General features: G+C 42.9%; 1 protein-coding gene and 1 pseudogene across 1 annotated transcript; one reads left to right on the top strand and one right to left on the bottom strand.

Moving 5' to 3' along the window:
• Positions 1 to 3191: 3191 nt before the first annotated feature.
• On the bottom strand, positions 3192 to 6250 carry LOC115196682 (beta-crystallin A1). Its single transcript, XM_029757516.1, has 5 exons — positions 6218 to 6250; positions 5119 to 5310; positions 4724 to 4865; positions 4252 to 4394; positions 3192 to 3844 (listed from the first exon to the last, which is right to left on the bottom strand). Exons 2-5 carry the CDS (start codon positions 5283 to 5285, stop codon positions 3697 to 3699), a joined length of 600 nt encoding a protein of 199 aa, XP_029613376.1. The 5' UTR covers positions 5286 to 5310; positions 6218 to 6250; the 3' UTR covers positions 3192 to 3696.
• A 6262-nt stretch (positions 6251 to 12512) lies between these two features.
• The window catches only part of LOC115197237 (protein unc-119 homolog A-like), a 64383-nt pseudogene continuing 56799 nt past the window's right edge, over positions 12513 to 20096 (top strand).

Raw genomic sequence — 20096 nt, 5'->3', positions numbered from 1 at the left:
CCGCAGCTTGTTACCTGTATAAAAGACACCTGTCCACAGAAGCAATCAATCAATCAGATTCCAAACTCTCCACCATGGCCAAGACCAAAGAGCTCTCCAAGGATGTCAGGGACAAGATTGTAGACCTACACAAGGCTGGAATGGGCTACAAGACCATCGCCAAGCAGCTTGGTGAGAAGGTGACAACAGTTGGTGCGATTATTCGCAAATGGAAGAAACACAAAAGAACTGTCAATCTCCCTCGGCCTGGGGCTCCATGCAAGATCTCACCTCGTGGAGTTGCAATGATCATGAGAACGATGAGGAATCAGCCCAGAACTACACGGGAGGATCTTGTCAATGATCTCAAGGCAGCTGGGACCATAGTCACCAAGAAAACAATTGGTAACACACTATGCCGTGAAGGACTGAAATCCTGCAGCGTCCGCGAGGTCCCCCTGCTCAAGAAAGCACATATACATTCCCGTCTGAAGTTTGCCAATGAACATCTGAATGATTCAGAGGACAACTGGGTGAAAGTGTTGTGGTCAGATGAGACCAAAATGGAGCTCTTTGGCATCAAGTCAACTCGCTGTGTTTGGAGGAGGAGGAATGCTGCCTATGACCTCAAGAACACCATTCCCACCATCAAACATGAAGGTGGAAACATTATGCTTTGGGGGTGTTTTTCTGCTAAGGGGACAGGACAACTTCACCGCATCAAAGGGACGATGGACGGGGCCATGTACCGTCAAATCTTGGGTGAGAACCTCCTTCCCTCAGCCAGGGCATTGAAAATGGGTCGTGGATGGGTATTCCAGCATGACAATGACCCAAAACACACGGCCAAGGCAACAAAGGAGTGGCTCAAGAAGAAGCACATTAAGGTCCTGGAGTGGCCTAGCCAGTCTCCAGACCTTAAAACCTGTTGAGGCCAGGGGGCAGGATCTTATCCCGGTATTGGGATTCATTGTCATGTGACCATGGCGGGGAATTCAAAACTGCAAGAGTAATCATTTCAAATAATCAAATAATCAACTATTTTCCTCCATTTGAAAGATATATCTCCTAAATCTAACCACGCTGTCCGATTTTCAGAGGCTTTACGGAGAATGCATAAAGTTAGGTTATGTGAGGAGAGTACATTGACAATAGCTGCGTGTAATGTTTAGCCAATTCAAAGAAGGGCATCAACAGACAGAAAACTAGCTAGAATTATGCACTTACCTTTGACAATCTGCATCAGATGACACTCATAGGACATTATGTTAGACAATACATGCATTTTTAGTTCCATCAAGTTCATATTTATATCCAAAAACAGCATTTACAGTCACGGTGAAATTCAGAATTTTTTTCGGCTCGAATGCTCCCAGTGAATCCAGCATTACAAATCACGGAATTACTATTCGAAATCATTGGTAAATTATAATATTGTCATTCAAAGAATAATATATTATCATCTCGTAATTGCTACCGAATGGCCAGATCTCAAAATAACTTTACTGGGAAATCACATTTTGCTATAAACTGGGTACTATGCTAACAACATAAGCTAAGCTATAAGCTAAGCTAAGCTATACCGTTAGCATTAGCATCATCTAATATCGATAATAACATTCTAAATATCCCCTTACCTTTGATTATCTCCATCAGAAGGCGCTGCCAGCGATCCCAGGTCCAGAACAAATGTGGTTTCTTTTGATAAAGTTCATAATTTATGTCCAAATAGTTAGCGTTCAGTAGGCTCCCACAAAATGAGGTGGGCAGTGTAAAGTCACGCCGAAAAGCTAAAAAAAACCTAGTAAATAATCTATTTATGTTTGTTCAAACATGTCAAACGTTGTTTAGCATTAATCTTTTGGTCCATTTTTAACGTGAAACATCAGTAAACATCAGTAATATTTTCACACAACCTATCAAGTGTCTAGAATAAACGATTATGACAAAGACACTCTTCTCAGATTCATGCGCAGGCGCAAAAAAATGAAGTGATGACGTGTCAACTTGTAAGCATTCTAATTCGGTCTGTATTCATCACAGATGCTTCAAACAACTTTCTAAAGATCGTTGACATCTAGTGGAAGCAGTAGGAGTTGCGAACTGAATCCTTTCTCACTGTGGTATCTTTAAAACAATGACACTAAATAGTACAGTCACAAAATTCTCATTTTTTTAAATCTATTTTTCACAGGTTTTTGCCTACAATATGAGTTTTGTTATACTTACAGACACCATTCAAACTGTTTTAGAAAATTCAGAGTGTTTTCTATCCGAATGTGTTAATAATATGCATATCCTAGCTTCTGAGTTGGTGTAGGAGGCAGTTAAAAATGGGCACATATTTTTTTCAAAATTCTCAATACTGCCCCCGTGGCCCGTAGAGGTTAATCCCATAGAAAATCTGTGGAGGGAGCTGAAGGTTTGAGTTGCCAAACGTCAGCCTCGAAACCGTAATGACTTGGAGAAGATCTGCAAAGAGAGGTGGGACAAAATCTCTCCTGAGATGTGTGCAAACCTGGTGGCCAACTACAAGAAACGTCTGACCTCTGTGATTGCCAGCAAGGGTTTTGCCACCAAGTACTAAGCCATGTTTTGCAGAGGGGTCAAATACTTATTTCCCTCATTAAAATGCAAATACATTTAGAACATTTTTGACATACTTTTTTCCCTCACTGCAGTTGAAGAATTTATGTCAAACTAGGCATTGTTTTCTTGGGCGCTGACACAATCATTGCGTCTTCATTATCCGGATGGACCCTTAGTAGACTAGACCCGTTGATAGATTTCTCGGGTGTTATAATCTACATGTTGGGTACTTGACCCAGCTCCATGGCTGTTTGACTGGGTATATCTTGTTTCACTCAGACATGTCTGAACAAATAACCTTAAGTTTTGTGACTTATATATAGCCAAAGTGGATTAAAAAAATAAAAAGATCAGAGCATGTTCGGATCAAAGTAATCATAACATGGTGACCCCACAGTTATAACATTTTATAACCAAATTGCATTACCTCCTGCCACGCCCCCCTCATAAATCCTTATGCTCCACCACTTTCAACCAAGACACTATGCAGTACAATATTCCCAAGCCAAGCCTCATCTGTATCCCCCCTCTCCCCAATATGTATGTGTGTATGTGTGTGTGCGTGCGTGCGTGCTTGCGTGTGAGGGAGGGACAGGACGAACACAGTGTGAGTTACATGCCAGTCATTGTCTTGTCTCGCTTTCTTTTGCTCGATCACTTTATTCATCAATCTCATACAATGTTTACCATGACAGTGACAGGCAATAGTGATGATGATGGTGATGATGAAGAAAAATAAGCTGATGATGATGTGGATGAAGAAGAGCAAAAGGTTCGGAGGTGTTTTCGTAGTTCTGCGACCAGCCTCTGGGAGGAGTCGCGGATGTATTCTTTCATGTTACTGTTTCTCTCAGTTCTGTTATTCCCTCTATCTGTCTTTCTTTCTTTCAATTGGTCTTTGTTTTTTGTCAGTTTTTTTTCGTGCCATGAACATGTAACGTCGCCAGTAAGCACCTGAGACCCGGCCCACAATCCTGCCAGGACTAGCCTGATTAGTGGAACTGGGAGGGGCAAGGGAGAGGAGGTGTAGGAGAGGGGAGAGAAGAGTGGGAAGAGGAGTAGGAAGTAGAACCGTAGGAAGAAGAAGGAGAGGAGGAGTAGAAGAGGAGGGATGAAAGCGGTTCCTGCTCAGTGCTGAATCCTCCTGATGGACTGGATCTGAGGGGTCTGGGCGTGGGAGCCAAACTCACGGTAGCACTTATACTCTCCTCCGTGGCAGTCACACTCCATGATGTACTGGTGGCCACGGTAGCCGGGGAACTGGTAGCACACGAAGCTACAGGGAGAGAAGAGAGCAGGCCAATCAGATACACTGTTACTGTGAGGTGAGTCATAGTGGGCCAATGGCAATGACGGTGGGGATCAACTTGGCAATAGGACAGCATAATGCAGGCAATATAAGTGCAAAAATCACTACAGTAGTATAGTACTGGAGTAGCAGCTTCAGATTTGCAATTATAGAGTAAAGATTGGTCTGTGCTAGAAATGTACAGTAGTAGTAGCACGAGTTGTAGAAGCAATCATTATTAGCACTAGATATTGGTCTGTGTCGGTAGTGTACAAGTAGTGGTAGTACAAGTAGTAGTAGAGTAGTAGTAGTCGGTGGCAATTGTGTACAGAAGTAGCAGTGGTGGTATATTTAATGTGAAGTGGCAGTGTCCCTGTCATGGCATTAGTACTTACGCTCCGCTCTGGATGTGCATGGATCCAACCTCATTGTTGAACCAGCCCATGGCCTGCAGGGAGGGGTAGTCATCACACATCTCAAACTGGCGACCAGTCATGTTCTCCTTCTCATAGATGGTTATGCGGGACTCCTTGTGGCTCTGATAGAGATGGAGAGAGGGAGATAGATAGAGAAAGGAGGGATGGTGAGAGCGATGAGCAATAGAGGGATGATGGGATGAAAAGAGAGAGACATTTTAACACACAGTTTACATTCTTATAGTATTTCATATATTGTTATTGATAATTGAATGTATCATAAGGTTATACAATGTTATGCAATGTAAATATAATCTGGTAACATTGGCATGGTAATATGTTATGTTCATTATGTAATAAAGTAAAGATATTGCAGTGTGATTTGATGTATTGTAGATACTGTTGATAATTTGATTTGATTTTGATTTGATTTGAATGTGGAGTGACTCACAGCGGAGCAGATGGGTCTGAAGGAGATCATCCTCTCAATGCGGTAGGAGTTGCTGCCGCTGTAGGCCTCGAAACGGGGGTAGTCTCCCTTCTCCAGGACAAACTGCTGGCCACAGAAACTGGAGTGCTCATAACCCACCCAACTAGAGGGAGGGAGAGAAAGGGAGATGGAAAGAGGGAGATAGTGATGGAGGGAGATGGATTGAGAGAGAGGACGATGTAGGGAGACAAAGGAAGGTAGGGAGAGAGAGGTAAAGAGAAAAAAAAGGGAGATATTGAGATTGAAATCAAGGAAAGAAAGACAGTGATGGATGGAAGGAGAATTGAAAGAAGAGATGAATAAGGAGAGAGAGTGATTAGTTAGTGCCCAATGTAAAAAGTTTTGGGACTACTTACGCTCCACACTCAACCTTCAGGGATCGGATGTTCTCCATGCCACACTCCATGATGTTTTGGCAGCAGGCGGTGAACTCCATACGTTTTCCCTGGAAGTACTCCTGGTCGTACACAGTAATCTTCCATGGGCCCATGGGCATGGTATTCATAGGGTTGGTCAGAGCCATTATGTCCTTCTGTCTCAGTGCTGACCTGGAGAGAGAGAGGAGGGAGGGAGTTAAAACAAATAAACATGTAATCATCCATACTGACATTCTTCTCCAAGCATGTCTCTGCAAATAGACAATCATCACTGTATAAAAACATAGAAGCTCTCACGGAAAAAGTCTGATATATATATAAATAATTCGGTTAATTCTTGATAAAATATATTTTTATCAAGAATGTCTTGAAGCCCGCAGTGAATGACCCATAGCCTCTGGTCCCCTGACCTGTAGCTACAGAACAACACAGTTCATTGAATCATGAGGTAAAGCCTTAGACAGATGCCTGACCAGCTCTTTTAAATAAACAGAGTGATCTATGCATGATGACCAGTCATTTATACCTCTCCACTGAAGCTCCCTGTCATCAGAGCCTCAAAGGTTCTCAGACTATTTTATACCATGATCCACTTAAACTGAAGCCTTTCAAATAATAGCATTGTAATCCTCCAAATAAGACAAAACAAAATGTATCTTAATTCTAACAGGTCTTCCGTGAGAACTCCCAGTCACCCCCCACCACTGTTTCCAGATACATAATTTGGGAAACACTACCCTGTAGTCCCGTTCTAACAGCCCTGCGAAGCTCTATCACACAGACAAATAGAGTTCTATGGGCCGGCTTCTGGGACACAGATCAAGCCTGAAGCCTAACGTCCTGAACTAAAAATCATGGTCAATGGAGAATCTCCGATAAAACAGCTTTATAGTTAATATAAAAAAAAGCTATGTCAAGACCCATCAGATCAGACCTATCCAAACAGATAGGACTAAATTAAGTCTGTTAGATAAACATGAAGCTATGTGTCAAGACCCATCAGATCAGACCTATCCAAACAGACAGGACTAAATTAAGTCTGTTAGATAAACATGAAGCAATGTGCTAGCAGACCTACCTAAAACGTAAGCTGTGTCTGTCACAGGGTTCCACTGAGTGGTCTGCCAGAGAGGTGTGTGTGTGGGTATATATACACCCCGGGGCCTGGGGCTAGGGGGTCGGCCACACCCGATTCACTGTCAGCACTTTGCTTTGGGATCCATTGTTACTAAGCCTGAACCTGCCTGAGATGGGGTTAACACACATACATATGCATACATGGGCGTACGCAGACACACACACAGAAATAATTAAGGCAGGTCTTTATACCTTAGAGTGTTCATATATGGATTAATTGTGTATTCAGTAAATGGACATGCACACACACACATTTGCTCACAGAGACACAGGAGCACAGACTTACAGACACATAAAGTCAGACCACTGTAGATACTGATGGGGGGAGGGGGGGGGCAACTCAATATTAGGAAGATGTTGCTAATGTTTGGTATACTCAGTGTATAAAAAATATTACTAACTGGGTAGTTTGGGTCCTGGATGCTGATTGATTGAAACAGCATTTCAGCTGTGTGTATATCAGACAATAGACCATGGGTATGAAACAAATAATACTTGTTTACTGTTCTACTGATGTTGGTAACCAATTTATAATAGCAAAAGACTTTGCGTCGTGCATAAGAACAGCCCTTAGCCTTGGTATATTGGCCATTATAAACTGGGTGGTTCGAGCCCTGAATGCTGATTGGCTGACAGCCGTGGTATATCAGACCGTATACCACGGGTATGACAAAACATTTATTTTTTACTAATTACATTGGTAACCAGTTTATAATAGCAATAAAGCACCTTGGGGGTTTGTGGTATATTGACCAATATGCCACGGCTAAGGGCTGTATCCAGGCACTTCGCGTTGCGTCGTGTGTAAGAACAGCCCTTAGCCGTGCTATATTGGCCATATACCACACCTCCCCGTGCCTTATTGCGTAAGTATACCACTAACTCTTTATTATGATAACAGTGTAATGTAACTTTACTTACTATGCATTTTTAGCTCAGTGTAACAGTGTTGGTCAAAAATACACGTTATGGGTCATTTGTGAATGACATAACTGATCAGCATTTTGGGAATAGTAGAAGGACATTTGTTAGGATGAGGGGGCAGTGGTACAATGCCAGGGGGGTAATGAGGGGGCAATATAACCCTGGTCTCTGCCATGGAGGATAGAGTGGTAGTTGGGTAGATCTTTGCACTGGTAAAGTCTGGTACAGTTTATTGGTACTGGCTGGTTATTTCTGATCTCGAATGGACCATGATTTAATAAAATATCAGATGTGGGGGGTGGTATAAAAGAGCGAGAAAGAAAAAAAGAGAAAGAGAGAGAAAAAGAAGAGCTCTTGTTGCCAAGGATACAGAGAGAAAAAGAAGAGCTCTTGTTGCCAAGGATACAGAGAGAAAAAGAAGAGCTATTGTTGCCATGGATACAGAGAGAAAAGGAAGAGCTCTTGTTGCCATGGATACAGAGAGAAAAAGAAGAGCTCTTGTTGCCATGGATACAGAGTAAAAAAGAAGAGCTCTTGTTGCCATGGATACAGAGTGAAAAAGAAGAGCTCTTGTTGCCATGGATACAGTAGGAAAAAGAAGATCTCTTGTTGCCATGGATACAGAGAGAAAAAGAAGAGCTCTTGTTGCCATGGATGCAGAGAGAAAAAGAAGATCTCGTGTTGCCATGGATACAGAGAGAAAAAGAAGAGCTCTTGTTGCCATGGATGCAGAGAGAAAAAGAAGAGCTCTTGTTGCCATGGATACAGAAAAAAGAAGATATCTTGTTGCCATGGATACAGAGAAAAAAGAAGAGCTCTTGTTGCCATGGATACAGAAGAAAAAAAAAAAGAAGATCTCTTGTTGCCATGGATACAGAGAGAAAAAGAAGAGCTCTTGTTGCCATGGATACAGAGAGAAAAAGAAGAGCTCTTCTTGCCATGGATACAGAGGAAAAGGACGAGCTCTTGTTGCCATGGATACAGAGAGAAAAAGAAGGGCTCTTGTTGCCATGGATACAGAGGGAGAAAAGAAGAGCTCTTCTTGCCATGGATACAGGGTAAAAAGAAGAGCTGTTGTTGCCATGGAGACAGAGAGAAAAAGAAGAGCTCTTGTTGCCATGGAGACAGAGAGAAAAAGAAGAGCTCTTGTTACCATGGATACAGAGAGAGAAAAGAAGAGCTGTTCTTGCCATGGATACAGAGAGAAAAGGAAGAGCTCTTGTTGCCATGGATACAGAGAGAAAAAGAAGAGCTCTTGTTGCCATGGATACTGAGAGAAAAAGAAGAGCTCTTGTTGCCATGGATACAGAGAAAAAAGAAGAGCTCTTGTTGCCATGGAGACAGAGAGAAAAATAAGAGCTCTTCTTGCCATGGATACAGAGAGAAAAAGAAGAGCTCTTGTTGCCATGGATACAGAGAGAAAAAGAAGAGCTCTTCTTGCCATGGATACAGAGAGAAAAAGAAGAACTCTTGTTGCCATGGATACAGAAATAAAAAGAAGAGCTCTTGTTGCCATGGATACAGAGAGAAAAAGAAGGGATCTTGTTGCCATGGATACAGAGAGAGAAAAGAAGAGCTCTTCTTGCCATGGATACAGAGAGAAAAAGAAGAGCTGTTGTTGCCATGGAGACAGAGAGAAAACGAAGAGCTCTTGTTGCCATGGAGACAGAGAGAAAAAGAAGAGCTCTTCTTGCCATGGATACAGAGAGAAAAAGAAGAGCTCTTGTTACCATGGATACAGAGAGAGAAAAGAAGAGCTGTTCTTGCCATGGATACAGAGAGAAAAGGAAGAGCTCTATTTGCCATGGATACAGAGAGAAAAAGAAGAGCTCTTGTTGCCATGGATACAGAGAGAAAAAGAAGAGCTCTTCTTGCCATGGATACAGAGAGAAAAAGAAGAGCTCTTGTTGCCATGGATACAGAGAGAAAAAGAAGAGCTCTTCTTGTCATGGACACAGAGAGAAAAAGAAGAGCTCTTGTTTCCATGGATACAGAGAGAAAAATAGATTTGTTCTTCTCTGGAGAATGTTGCAGTTTTTGGATGAGATGCAGAAGAGTTGTTTGTCAACGTTACTCACTGTTCATATAGCCATTGTTCATTTGTTTGTGTTCTAAAGTAGTGTATAGTTAAGTATGTAGCTAATTATTTACATTAGCCATCAACATTTTAGTTGTATTCAAGATTCTTCCTAGATTTATTTTGTTTGTGTCTATATGCTTGTGTATGTACACTTGTCTGTCCTAAGTAAATGCACTGATATGCTGAAAGCAGTGACAAACTGTGTCTTGGACTAGTTTCTAGTAAAGCATGCATTTACCAATATGCTGGAGGCAGAGCAATTTTCCATTTCACCTCCTTTTTCCTTTTCTTTTTTACAATCAATCTAAATGAACATGAATTGTGGCGCTGTCATTATTTCCATGTACAGTACGGTGTAGTGAACTGTACATCCATACTTAAGGCAAAGCAGGCACGCTCTTTCTGGTACAATGGGAGATTAGACAGGACAGAGCTATAGTAAAATGCTATAGCCTATTCTAAATCTCTATGGCGCTATGCCTCTCTCCCCTGTATGTCATTGTCCTGCTAAAGCAAACAAGCAGAGATGGGACAAAACAGTATAGCGAGAGACTGGTGGGACTGTAGAATGCTTAGCATCTAACAGAGGCTACAGCATCCATCCATCCACTCCTCTCACCAAACAATGAACACGTTGGGAACAGCTTACTGAGGTCAGCACATTGCCCAGACCTCTGTGTGTGTGTGTTTGTGTGTGTGTGTTTCTCAGTGAATGTCGGTCTATGCATATGTTTGGATGTTTTGGTGTGCAGCGGCTTTGTTGCTAGTATGTGTATAAAGCATATGTCACGTCCTGACCAGTAAAAGGGGTTATTTGTTATTGTAGTTTGGTCAGGGCGTGGCAGGGGGTGTTTGGTTTGTGTGTTTCGGGGTTTTTGGTTTATGTTCTAGATGATCTATTTCTATGTGTTTATCTAGCTTATCTATTTCTATGTTAGTTTTGTCAATGACCTCCAATTAGAGGCAGCTGGTTGTTGTTATCTCTGATTGGAGGCCATATTTAATTGTGTGTGTTTTCACTTGTGTTTGTGGATGGTTGTTTCCGGTATAGTCTGTGCACCTTACTGGACTGTTTTCGTCGTTTGTTTTGTTTAAGTGTTTTTCTTTAATAAAATAAAGAAGATGATAAATATACCCGCTGCATTTTGGTCCACTCCTTACGATGACCGTTAGAGCATATCAATGTATGTGTGTGTGTGTGTCTGTGTGTGCGTGTGTGTGTGTGTGTGTCTCTGTGTGAGTGTGTGTGTGCGTCCGTGTGACACCCTTAGCATGTATTCCTCTGTGTGTGTGTCTGTGAGTGTTTCTGCTGATGTTAGCAGCAGCCTAGAAGTGACAAAGAGACAAGCACTGTCAGCAAGCCTATGGGAGGAGCTCTCTGTGACCATATATACTCTACCGTATACAGACATCGGCCATTCAACAAACACGCAGGCGGACAGACACACTCACGCCTTAGACCTGTGCTAAGAAACATAATCACCTTATCAGATGAAAATGTACACAGGTTGCTGTTTGTTTTGGATGAACCGATTCTTCAGTGCTGCAAACATTTTTTGGTGGGTGAAAAAGCTAAACATAATCCACAAAGAAAAGACTGCTAATAATTCTCCACAATCATAGAGTCCGCCCTTCTTTTGCGGTGTTCTCTTTCCGTTATTGCACCTTTTATGGAAATGTATTCTAGTAAACAAACTCAGCAATGTATTTTTTACAAATGGACTTCAGGAAAAATGTGAAAATGCTCCTTTTCAGCCTTGATGACAAACCAAATCATAACAAACCCATCCTGAAATGTCCACTGTGACTGGTTCTGCAGTAGAGGCCTGTAGGATGCAGCATTTCCTCATGGATGAACTTGTAGAAATGCTGTGACATTTTGGAACAGCTGTGACATTCCAGAATCTGTTTGACTTTCTTAGAATGTCTGGGATATTCACTGGAAATCTCATGGACTAGACTGTATGCCATTGGCCATATTGGCATAGGCCTGTCCGTTTTACCATATGGCACATTTTAATAACCTAAAGTTGCCATCTCCACATGCACCTACCTTCTCACCGATCTGAAAGAACAGGCCAGCCTGGTGAATGCAAACCTTTTGCAAACCTTTGGCATTTGCTTTATTGCAGAGGCAAGGAGAGAAGGCCACTTTTTTAATATGCAACTATGACCATATAGGAAATAACCCGAAATGATGTATAGACTGCCGTCTAGTCCAGTGACACTACATGGTCTGGTCAGTACAGTGTAGGGTACTGATAGGCTGTGGTAAATACTAGTCTCGGAAAGTCAAACCCACTCTCCACAGAGTCGGCAGAAAGTGGATGTTTCTGGTTTTCAAGGGTACAGTATTTTCAACCTAACTTCCATTTCCCCTGAAAAATGGAAGTGGGGACTCAGTTTAGGCTTCTTTTTATGCCTGCTACCTGCTACCTAGGCAAGCTGGAATATTGGTACATTGTGTGTGGTAACCAGTATGTCTAGAGAGACAAATTAAATACTGCTAAGGCATTCAGTGTTGTGGTTCTGACCTATTACTCAATTGTACTTCCTAATGCACCTGCTGCAAATAATGAAACAATATGGAGAAATTTAGGCTATATAGGTTTATAGGCCTACCTCACATGATTAATATATCTGTTTGGTCCTCTGACAAACCAATAGGCCTAATTGACTTCTCTTGATGGAAATCAGCAGGCAGTATCATTTCAGTTGACATGGCAAAACATTTTTGGAGTGACATCCAAACGGGCCATACATAATTGAGAGATAGGGGTAGCGCCCAATAGGGATCAAATAAAATATTATATCAGATGTCTAAAACCTTGCATTGTTTTTAAATGTGACATGTTAGTGGAGAAGCTGCATTTTGGGCATTTGGATCTCAACCAGCGCCACTTCCCTTTTTCCAATTACGACGAAAAGGCACAATGCTCACTTTGCCTTGCAATCTTTACGAGGCAGCTGCAAGCCCGCAGACGACTCCACCAGAGACTGTTTCAGTCAGGATACAGTGCGCTGTTGGTGGATTTGTTCGACGTTAGGAAGAGAGAGAGCATCTCCATAGCAGTATCATCTCCTGCAGACAGCAGACTTCAACTCAGAAAGAAGAAGGGCTTTGAATTAAGCACCAAGCAACTACAGACAGCAGCTGTGCAGCCTTTGGAGAGGGAGGGAGGGAGGGAGGACGACTGTTTTGTATCTTGCAGGCACGGGCTAGGAGAAGGGGGAGGAGAGACAGAGAATGAGCTATTCTTGCAGCAGCAGACGCAACAGCCGGGACCGTCAAGCGCTAAGAAGTCCACAGGTAATAATCCTGGCAGTTGCTGTGGTGGCAGAGATACCGGAGTAAACAGCAGTAACAACATCAACAGCCAGGCTAGCCCGAACGCGAACCAAAGCCCAACAGCAGCAATGAAAGTAAAAAAAGGCTGCAACTCAACGGGTGTGGGGGTCCCAGCGACCACGGAAGAGGAACTGCTCGGGAACACGGCGATCACTCCCGAGGACGTATTGGGCTTGCAGAAGATCACCGAGAGTAAGTTCGATAGTCCATATACCACACTAGGCTTACCGATTGACTGGCTGCTTTGGGTAGCCTAATAATAAGACACACATAAAACCCCATTCATTTAGTGAATGAAGTGTGAAAAACCTAAGCAAATTGTTGCAGAGAGGGTGTTTCATTTATTAAACAGTTTCCTTCTCTTCCACAATGTTCATGCATTCATTGCAACAATGTAACCACGTTCCATCTTCTCTGGTTAATAATACATTGTCAACAGCTGAATTTTACGGGAAACTGCCCAGCTAGCACAGTGGATCTGGGCCGATTCCAGCTGAGAGTCGGGGCACTCAGCTGAGAGTCAGACTCGGCCGATGTCATGTGGCCCGAGTCTGGGCCGCCTTCGGCAGTATTACTTATGGCTAGGATGCGGGGATTGAGCTCGGGGAGATTCCGATGTGAGTTATCTGGCCCAAATGTATTACTTGGGGCTTAGGCCGATTGAGCTACTCTCTGGCAGATGATTATACGGGCTGCTTTATGTAATTAGCATTTCATTATTTATTTGGCCATATTTTCTCTTTGTTTCTGTGATCCAAAATATAATTAACATTTAAATGAAATTCTTTAAGAGTCCTGTGTAGTATTTTAGTATTTTGATACTTTGTGCAAGGCAATTGATAAGCATTAAAAACTGTGTGGATGGAGCCTCCCGAGTGGTGCAGCGGTCTAAGACACTGCATCGCAGTGCAAACTGCGTTGCTACCGGGAGACCAATGAGGCCACCCACAATTGGCCCAGCGTCGTCTAAGTTAGTGGAGGGTTTGGCTGGCCGGGATGTCCTTGTCCCATCACGCTGTAGTGACTCCTGTGGAAAAGGTCAAGGTTTCTGAATACTTTTCCAATGCACTGTGGAGAGAGAGAGAGAGAATGGTTTAGCAGCTATATTTATCCATCTCTGATGCCCTAACCCCACTAACCTCCGTGTGCAGGAAGTTAAGTAACAGGTGGCCAGTAGGGCACTTAACTATTTTAAGTAATACCTTCTTACACAACAGGTGACGTCCCAAATGGCACCCTGTTCCTTATATATGTAGGGAATAGGGTGGCATTTGATGCCCATCCAAACACCCTCCCTCCCCTCACACGTAGCCTATAAAATGCTGGTTGTTGTTTTACTTAATCAAATCAAATTTATTTATAAAGCCCTTCTTACATCAGCTGATGTCTCAAAGTGCTGTACAGAAACCCAGCCTAAAACCCCAAACAGAAAGCAATGCAGGTGTAGAAGCACGGTGGCTAGGAAAACTCCCTAGAAAGGCCAGAACCTAGTGAGAAACCTAGAGAGGAACCAGGCTATGAGGGGTGGCCAGTCCTCTTCTGGCTGTGCCGGGTGGAGATTATAACAGAACATGGCCAAGATGTTCAAATGTTCATAAATGACCAGCAGGATCAAATAATAATAATCACAGTAGTTGTCGAGGGTGCAACAGGTCAGCACCTCAGGAGTAAATGTCAGTTGGCTTTTCATAGCCGATCATTCAGAATATCTCTACCGCTCCTGCTATCTCTAGAGAGTTAAAAACAGCAGGTCTGGGACAGGTAGCACGTCCGGTGAACAGGTCAGGGTTCCGTAGCCGCAGGCTGAACAGTTGAAACTGGAGCAGCTTCTGTTACTCTGGATAGCATGCTGACCTCCAGCCATACACTTATAAATTAGGATTCTTCCTCTGCACTACAGGGATGAGAGTTCCTCATGGAACCTCTTTTAATCCAGAACTTCTTCAGAACAATCTTCTCTATGAAAGAAATGGTTCTCTGTTAGATGAAAATGTTCTACCTGGAAGGATCCTTCTAGATGGACAAGTCGAGAACCCTTTCTTATACAGTGCTACTGCCATAGAAACAGAACAAGAGTAGTGTTGAACAATGTCCAGCTGGGAATACCCTAATGAGCCCAACTCCCAGGCCGGGACAAGCTCCAACTCGGAGTGTCGGGACGAGAGGGGAGTCATGCTTGGATGGCTGCAGCATCTTGGAAAATCTCTCCATGGTTACAGCAGCCTATCTCTCTGTGGCCTAACAGGAACACACACACAGAGACAGTCCTCTCTGTGTCAGGAGGGAGAGTCTGTCTCTCTGTCTGTCCATTCGTCCGCCTGGCTGTCTGTCTGCCTGCCTCGTTGGCTTGCTAGCTGGCTCATTCGCTGTCTGCCTGTCTGTTGGCCTTGTTTCCTCTGTCCCCTGAAGAACAAAGGGATCTCACTCTTTCAGAGGCTGACACGATTTCTTCCAGTCAGAGAGAAAGAGGGAGACAGAGAGAGGAGAAGGACGCCTTATAGTCAGTGTTTGTGTGTGAGTTTATTGAGTTCTAACAGAGCACACAATGGACAAGACAGGAGTCTGACAGTCAGTGACTTTCATTTAGTTCTGTGACGACCCTCCCACTCTGTCTGCCGAATTCTTTCTCTTTGCTCTTGTGTTCCTTAATAGGATGTCGGTGGGCGGAGCTGGGAGGGTCTTCAACGAAATGGGACACACCCGGGATAAATACACCTTTTCCCCATTCATTGAGGAGACTCTCTCCATGCAGACACACTATTGGATTTTGGTTGTGGCATTTTTGTGGCCTTTTTGGTTGTTTGCTTTGGCACCTTTCAACACATCTCATTATCACATCTACAGTGGGGAGAACAAGTATTTGATACACTGCCGATTTTGCAGGTTTTCCTACTTACAAAGCATGTAGAGGTCTGACATTTTTATCATAGGTACACTTAAACTGTGATAGACGGAATCTAAAACAAAAATCCAGAAAATCACATTGTATGATTTTTAAGTAAATACTTTGCATTTTATTGCATGACATAAGTATTTCATACATCAGAAAAGCAGAACTTCATATTTGGTACAGAAACCTTGGTTTACAATTACAGAGATCATACGTTTCCTGTTGTTCTTGACCAGGTTTGCACACACTGCAGCAGGGATTTTGGCCCACTCCTCCATACAGACCTTCTCCAGATCCTTCAGGTTTCGGGGCTGTCGCTGGGCAATACAGACTTTCAGCTCTCTCCAAAGATTTTCTATTGGGTTCAGGGCTGGAGACTGGCTAGGCCACTCCAGGACCTTGAGATGCTTCTTACGGAGCCACTCCTTAGTTGCCCTGGCTGTGTGTTTGGGGACGTTGTCATGCTGGAAGACCCAGACACGACCCATCTTCAATGCTCTTACTGAGGGAAGGAGGTTGTTGGCCAAGATCTTGCGATACATGGCCCCATCCATCCTCCCCTCAATACGGTGCAGTCGTCCTGTCCCCTTTGCAGAAAAGCATCCCCAAAGAATGATGTTTCCACCTCCATGCTTCACGGTTGGGACGGTGTTCTTGGGGTTGTACTCATCCTTCTTCTTCCTCCAAACACGGCAAGTGGAGTTTAGACCAAAAAGCTATATTTTTGTCTCATCAGACCACATGACCTTCTCCCATTCCTCCTCTGGTTCATCCAGATGGTCATGGGCAAACTTCAGATGGGCCTGGACATGCGCTGGCTTGAGCAGGGGGACCTTGCGTGCGCTGCAGGATTTTAATCCATGACGGCGTAGTGTGTTACTAATGGTTTTCTTTGAGACTGTGGTCCCAGCTCTCTTTAGGTCATTGACCAGGTCCTGCCGTGTAGTTCTATGCTGATCCCTCACCTTCCTCATGATCATTGATGCCCCACGAGGTGAGATCTTGCATGGAGCCCCAGACCGAAGGTGATTGACCGTCATCTTGAACTTCTTCCATTTTCTAATAATTGCGCCAACAGTTGTTGCCTTCTCACCAAGCTGCTTGCCTATTGTCCTGTAGCCCATCCCAGCCTTGTGCAGGTCTACAATTTTATCCCTGATGTCCTTACACAGCTCTCTGGTCTTGGCCATTGTGGAGAGGTTGGAGTCTGTTTGATTGAGTGTGTGGACAGGTGTCTTTAATACATGTAACGAGTTCAAACAGGTGCAGTTAATACAGGTAATGAGTGGAGAACAGGAGGGCTTCTTAAAGAAAAACTAACAGGTCTGTGAGAGCCGGAATTCTTACTGGTTCGTAGGTGATCAAATACTTATGTCATGCAATAAAATGCAAATGAATTACTTAAAGATCATACAATTGTTTTTGATGTGATTTTCTGGATTTTTGTTTTAGATTCCGTCTCTCACAGTTGAAGTGTACCTTTGATACAAAATTACAGACCTCTACATGCTTTGTAAGTAGGAAAACCTGCAAAATCGGCAGTGTATCAAATACTTGTTCTCCCCACTGTATGTACACAACCACTCACTTACGCTACTGATTACTGACTACACACACCAATGTTAATTGTATTTAGGTTGCGTTTTTTTTATTTAGGTTAATAAATATATTTTGTTATTCCTTATCTCCACATTGTCTCCCTTTTTGTTACGGACTTCGAGCTGGTTTGTGACAGTTCACTGTTCTTGTCCTTTAAAGACATGCTCCGGGACTTTAGCAAATTGGGCTAAACTACATTAGTATTTTTTTAACATCCCGCTTTAGGGTGGATGTGTCAATGTGTAGTTCATACATGTGTAATCTATGAGCAGAATTACTGTTTTACCTTAATAAGCCATGAAATCCCTAGTTTGAAAGTGACTGTTGATTGGTAACTGTGTGGCACCATTTTCCTATTCAGGGAATCTACACACATTTTAGTGACATACTGCAAGCTTGGCCCATGTGGGCCAGCCCGCTAGCGATTTGAGTTCCAGCCCCTTGCTATTATTTTCAACATGTCAACCAAATAAGGTTTCACACAATCTATACATAGTGTATTTATGAACGGGGATTTACAAACTGATGTATTTTATAAGATCACTGTTTGCTAGTCGAGCTAGGCTAACTAGTTAGCTATAGCCAGAGCCATATATATATATATATTTATATATAGCTATATTTAGAAACACGAAATACATGGCTCTCTGGCCATAGCTAGCTAACATATCATAATAAGGCTCTGGATTATTTGAAAAATAAATAGAAAGGAAAATACTCCACATAGTACCTATGTAGCTAATGCAAATATTCTACTGATAAAGCTACAGGATTAGTAGCACCCATTCATAACTTCACTAATTAATTTGTATTACTTGCAATTTACATATAACATGTAAAAACCATAAGTCTATTAGTAGCTTGCTTCCCATATTGATAATCAATTTATACAATGTGTTGCTCATCATCAGACTAGCCGAGGGAAAGAACATGATCTACGGATAAAAGGAGGACGAGGACGGGCTGTGCAAGGTGCTCCCCTGGGCCAGGCTTGAGTTGCACTGGGGCGACGTTCAGCAGAGAGGGACTGGAATAGATGGTCCAAGTGAGGAGAGACAGAATGCGGGAGCAGATGATGAAACAGTAGGATAAGAATTTGCAATTGCGCTCAGCATAGCAAAATGTCAACAGATAATGTCCTGGGCCTAATTAATTATACCGTTCATAACTTGTAAACATAACTCTCTTTCCCACTGTAACGCATTGATATTTAATAGCATGAATAAACAATATGCAATATCATTCCAGTAGCCTATGAAACATTTTCTAGCACAATAGTAATAATAATAGTTACACCTGTAAAACTGTGCTATTTATGACCATTTCGAAAGGGTCTCTATGAATCATAACGAGTCTTATAATGCTACTCCTGAAACATGTAACTAACATACAGTGGGGGAAAAAAGTATTTGATCCCCTGCTGATTTTGTACGTTTGCCCACTTACAAAGAAATGATCAGTCTATAATTTTAATGGTAGGTTTATTTGAACAGTGAGAGACAGAATAACAACAAAAAAATCCATGTCAAAAATGTTATAAATTGATTTGCATTTTAATGAGGGAAATAAGTATTTGACCCCTCTGCAAAACATGACTTAGTACTTGGTGGCAAAACCCTTGTTGGCAATCACAGAGGTCAGACGTTTCTTGTAGTTGGCCACCAGGTTTGCACACATCTCAGGAGGGATTTTGTCCCACTCCTCTTTGCAGATCTTCTCCAAGTCATTAAGGTTTCGAGGCTGACGTTTGGCAACTCAAACCTTCAGCTCTCTCCACAGATTTTCTATGGGATTAAGGTCTGGAGACTGGCTAGGCCACTCGAGGACCTTAATGTGCTTCTTCTTGAGCCACTCCTTTGTTGCCTTGGCCGTGAGTGTTGGGTCATTGTCATGCTGGAATACCCATCCACGACCCATTTTCAATGCCCTGGCTGAGGGAAGGATGTTCTCACCCAAGATTTGACGGTACATGGCCCTGTCCATCGTCCCTTTGATGCGGGGAAGTTGTCCTGTCCCCTTAGCAGAAAAACACCCCCAAAGCATAATGTTTCCACCTCCATGTTTGACGGTGGAGATGGTGTTCTTGGTGTCATAGGCAGCATTCCTCCTCCTCCAAACACGGCGAGTTGAGTTGATGCCAAAGAGCTCCATTTTGGTCTCATCTGACCACAACACTTTCACCAGTTGTCCTCTGAGTTATTCAGATGTTCATTGGCAAACTTCAGACGGGCATGTATATGCATTCTTAAGCAGGGGGACCTTGCGGGCGCTGCAGGATTTCAGTCCTTCATGGCGTAGTGTGTTACCAATTGTTTTCTTGGTGACTATGGTCCCAGCTGCCTTGAGATCATTGACAAGATCCTCCCGTGTAGTTCTGGGCTGATTCCTCACCGTTCTCATGATCATTGCAACCCCACAAGGTGAGATCTTGCATGGAGCCCCAGGCCGAGGGATATTGACAGTTCTTTTGTGTTTCTTCCATTTGCGAATAATCGCACCAAATGTTGTCACCTTCTCACCAAGATGCTTGGCGATGGTCTTGTAGCCCATTCCAGCCTTGTGTAGGTCTACAATCTTGTTCCTGACATCCTTGGAGAGCTCTTTGGTCTTGGCCATGGGGGAGAGTTTGGAATCTGATTGATTGATTGCTTCTGTGGACAGGTGTCTTTTTTACAGATAACAAGCTGCGGTTAGAAGCACTCCCTTTAAGAGTGTGCTCCTAATCTCAGCTTGTTACCTGTATAAAAGACACCTGGGAGCCAGAAATCTTTCTGATTGAGAGGTGGTCAATACTTACTTCCCTCATTAAAATGCAAATCAATTTATAACATTTTTGACATGCATTTTTCTGGATATTTTTGTTGTTATTCTGTCTCTCACTGTTCAAATAAACCTACCATTATAATTCTAGACTGATCCTTTCTTTATCAGTGGCAAACGTACAAAATCAGCAGGGGATCAAATACTTTTTCCCCCAC

Source organism: Salmo trutta, chromosome 7 (assembly GCF_901001165.1).
Source record: "Salmo trutta chromosome 7, fSalTru1.1, whole genome shotgun sequence".
In the NCBI taxonomy this organism is placed as follows: domain Eukaryota; kingdom Metazoa; phylum Chordata; class Actinopteri; order Salmoniformes; family Salmonidae; genus Salmo; species Salmo trutta.
This window is presented reverse-complemented; position numbering and strand designations above follow the sequence as displayed.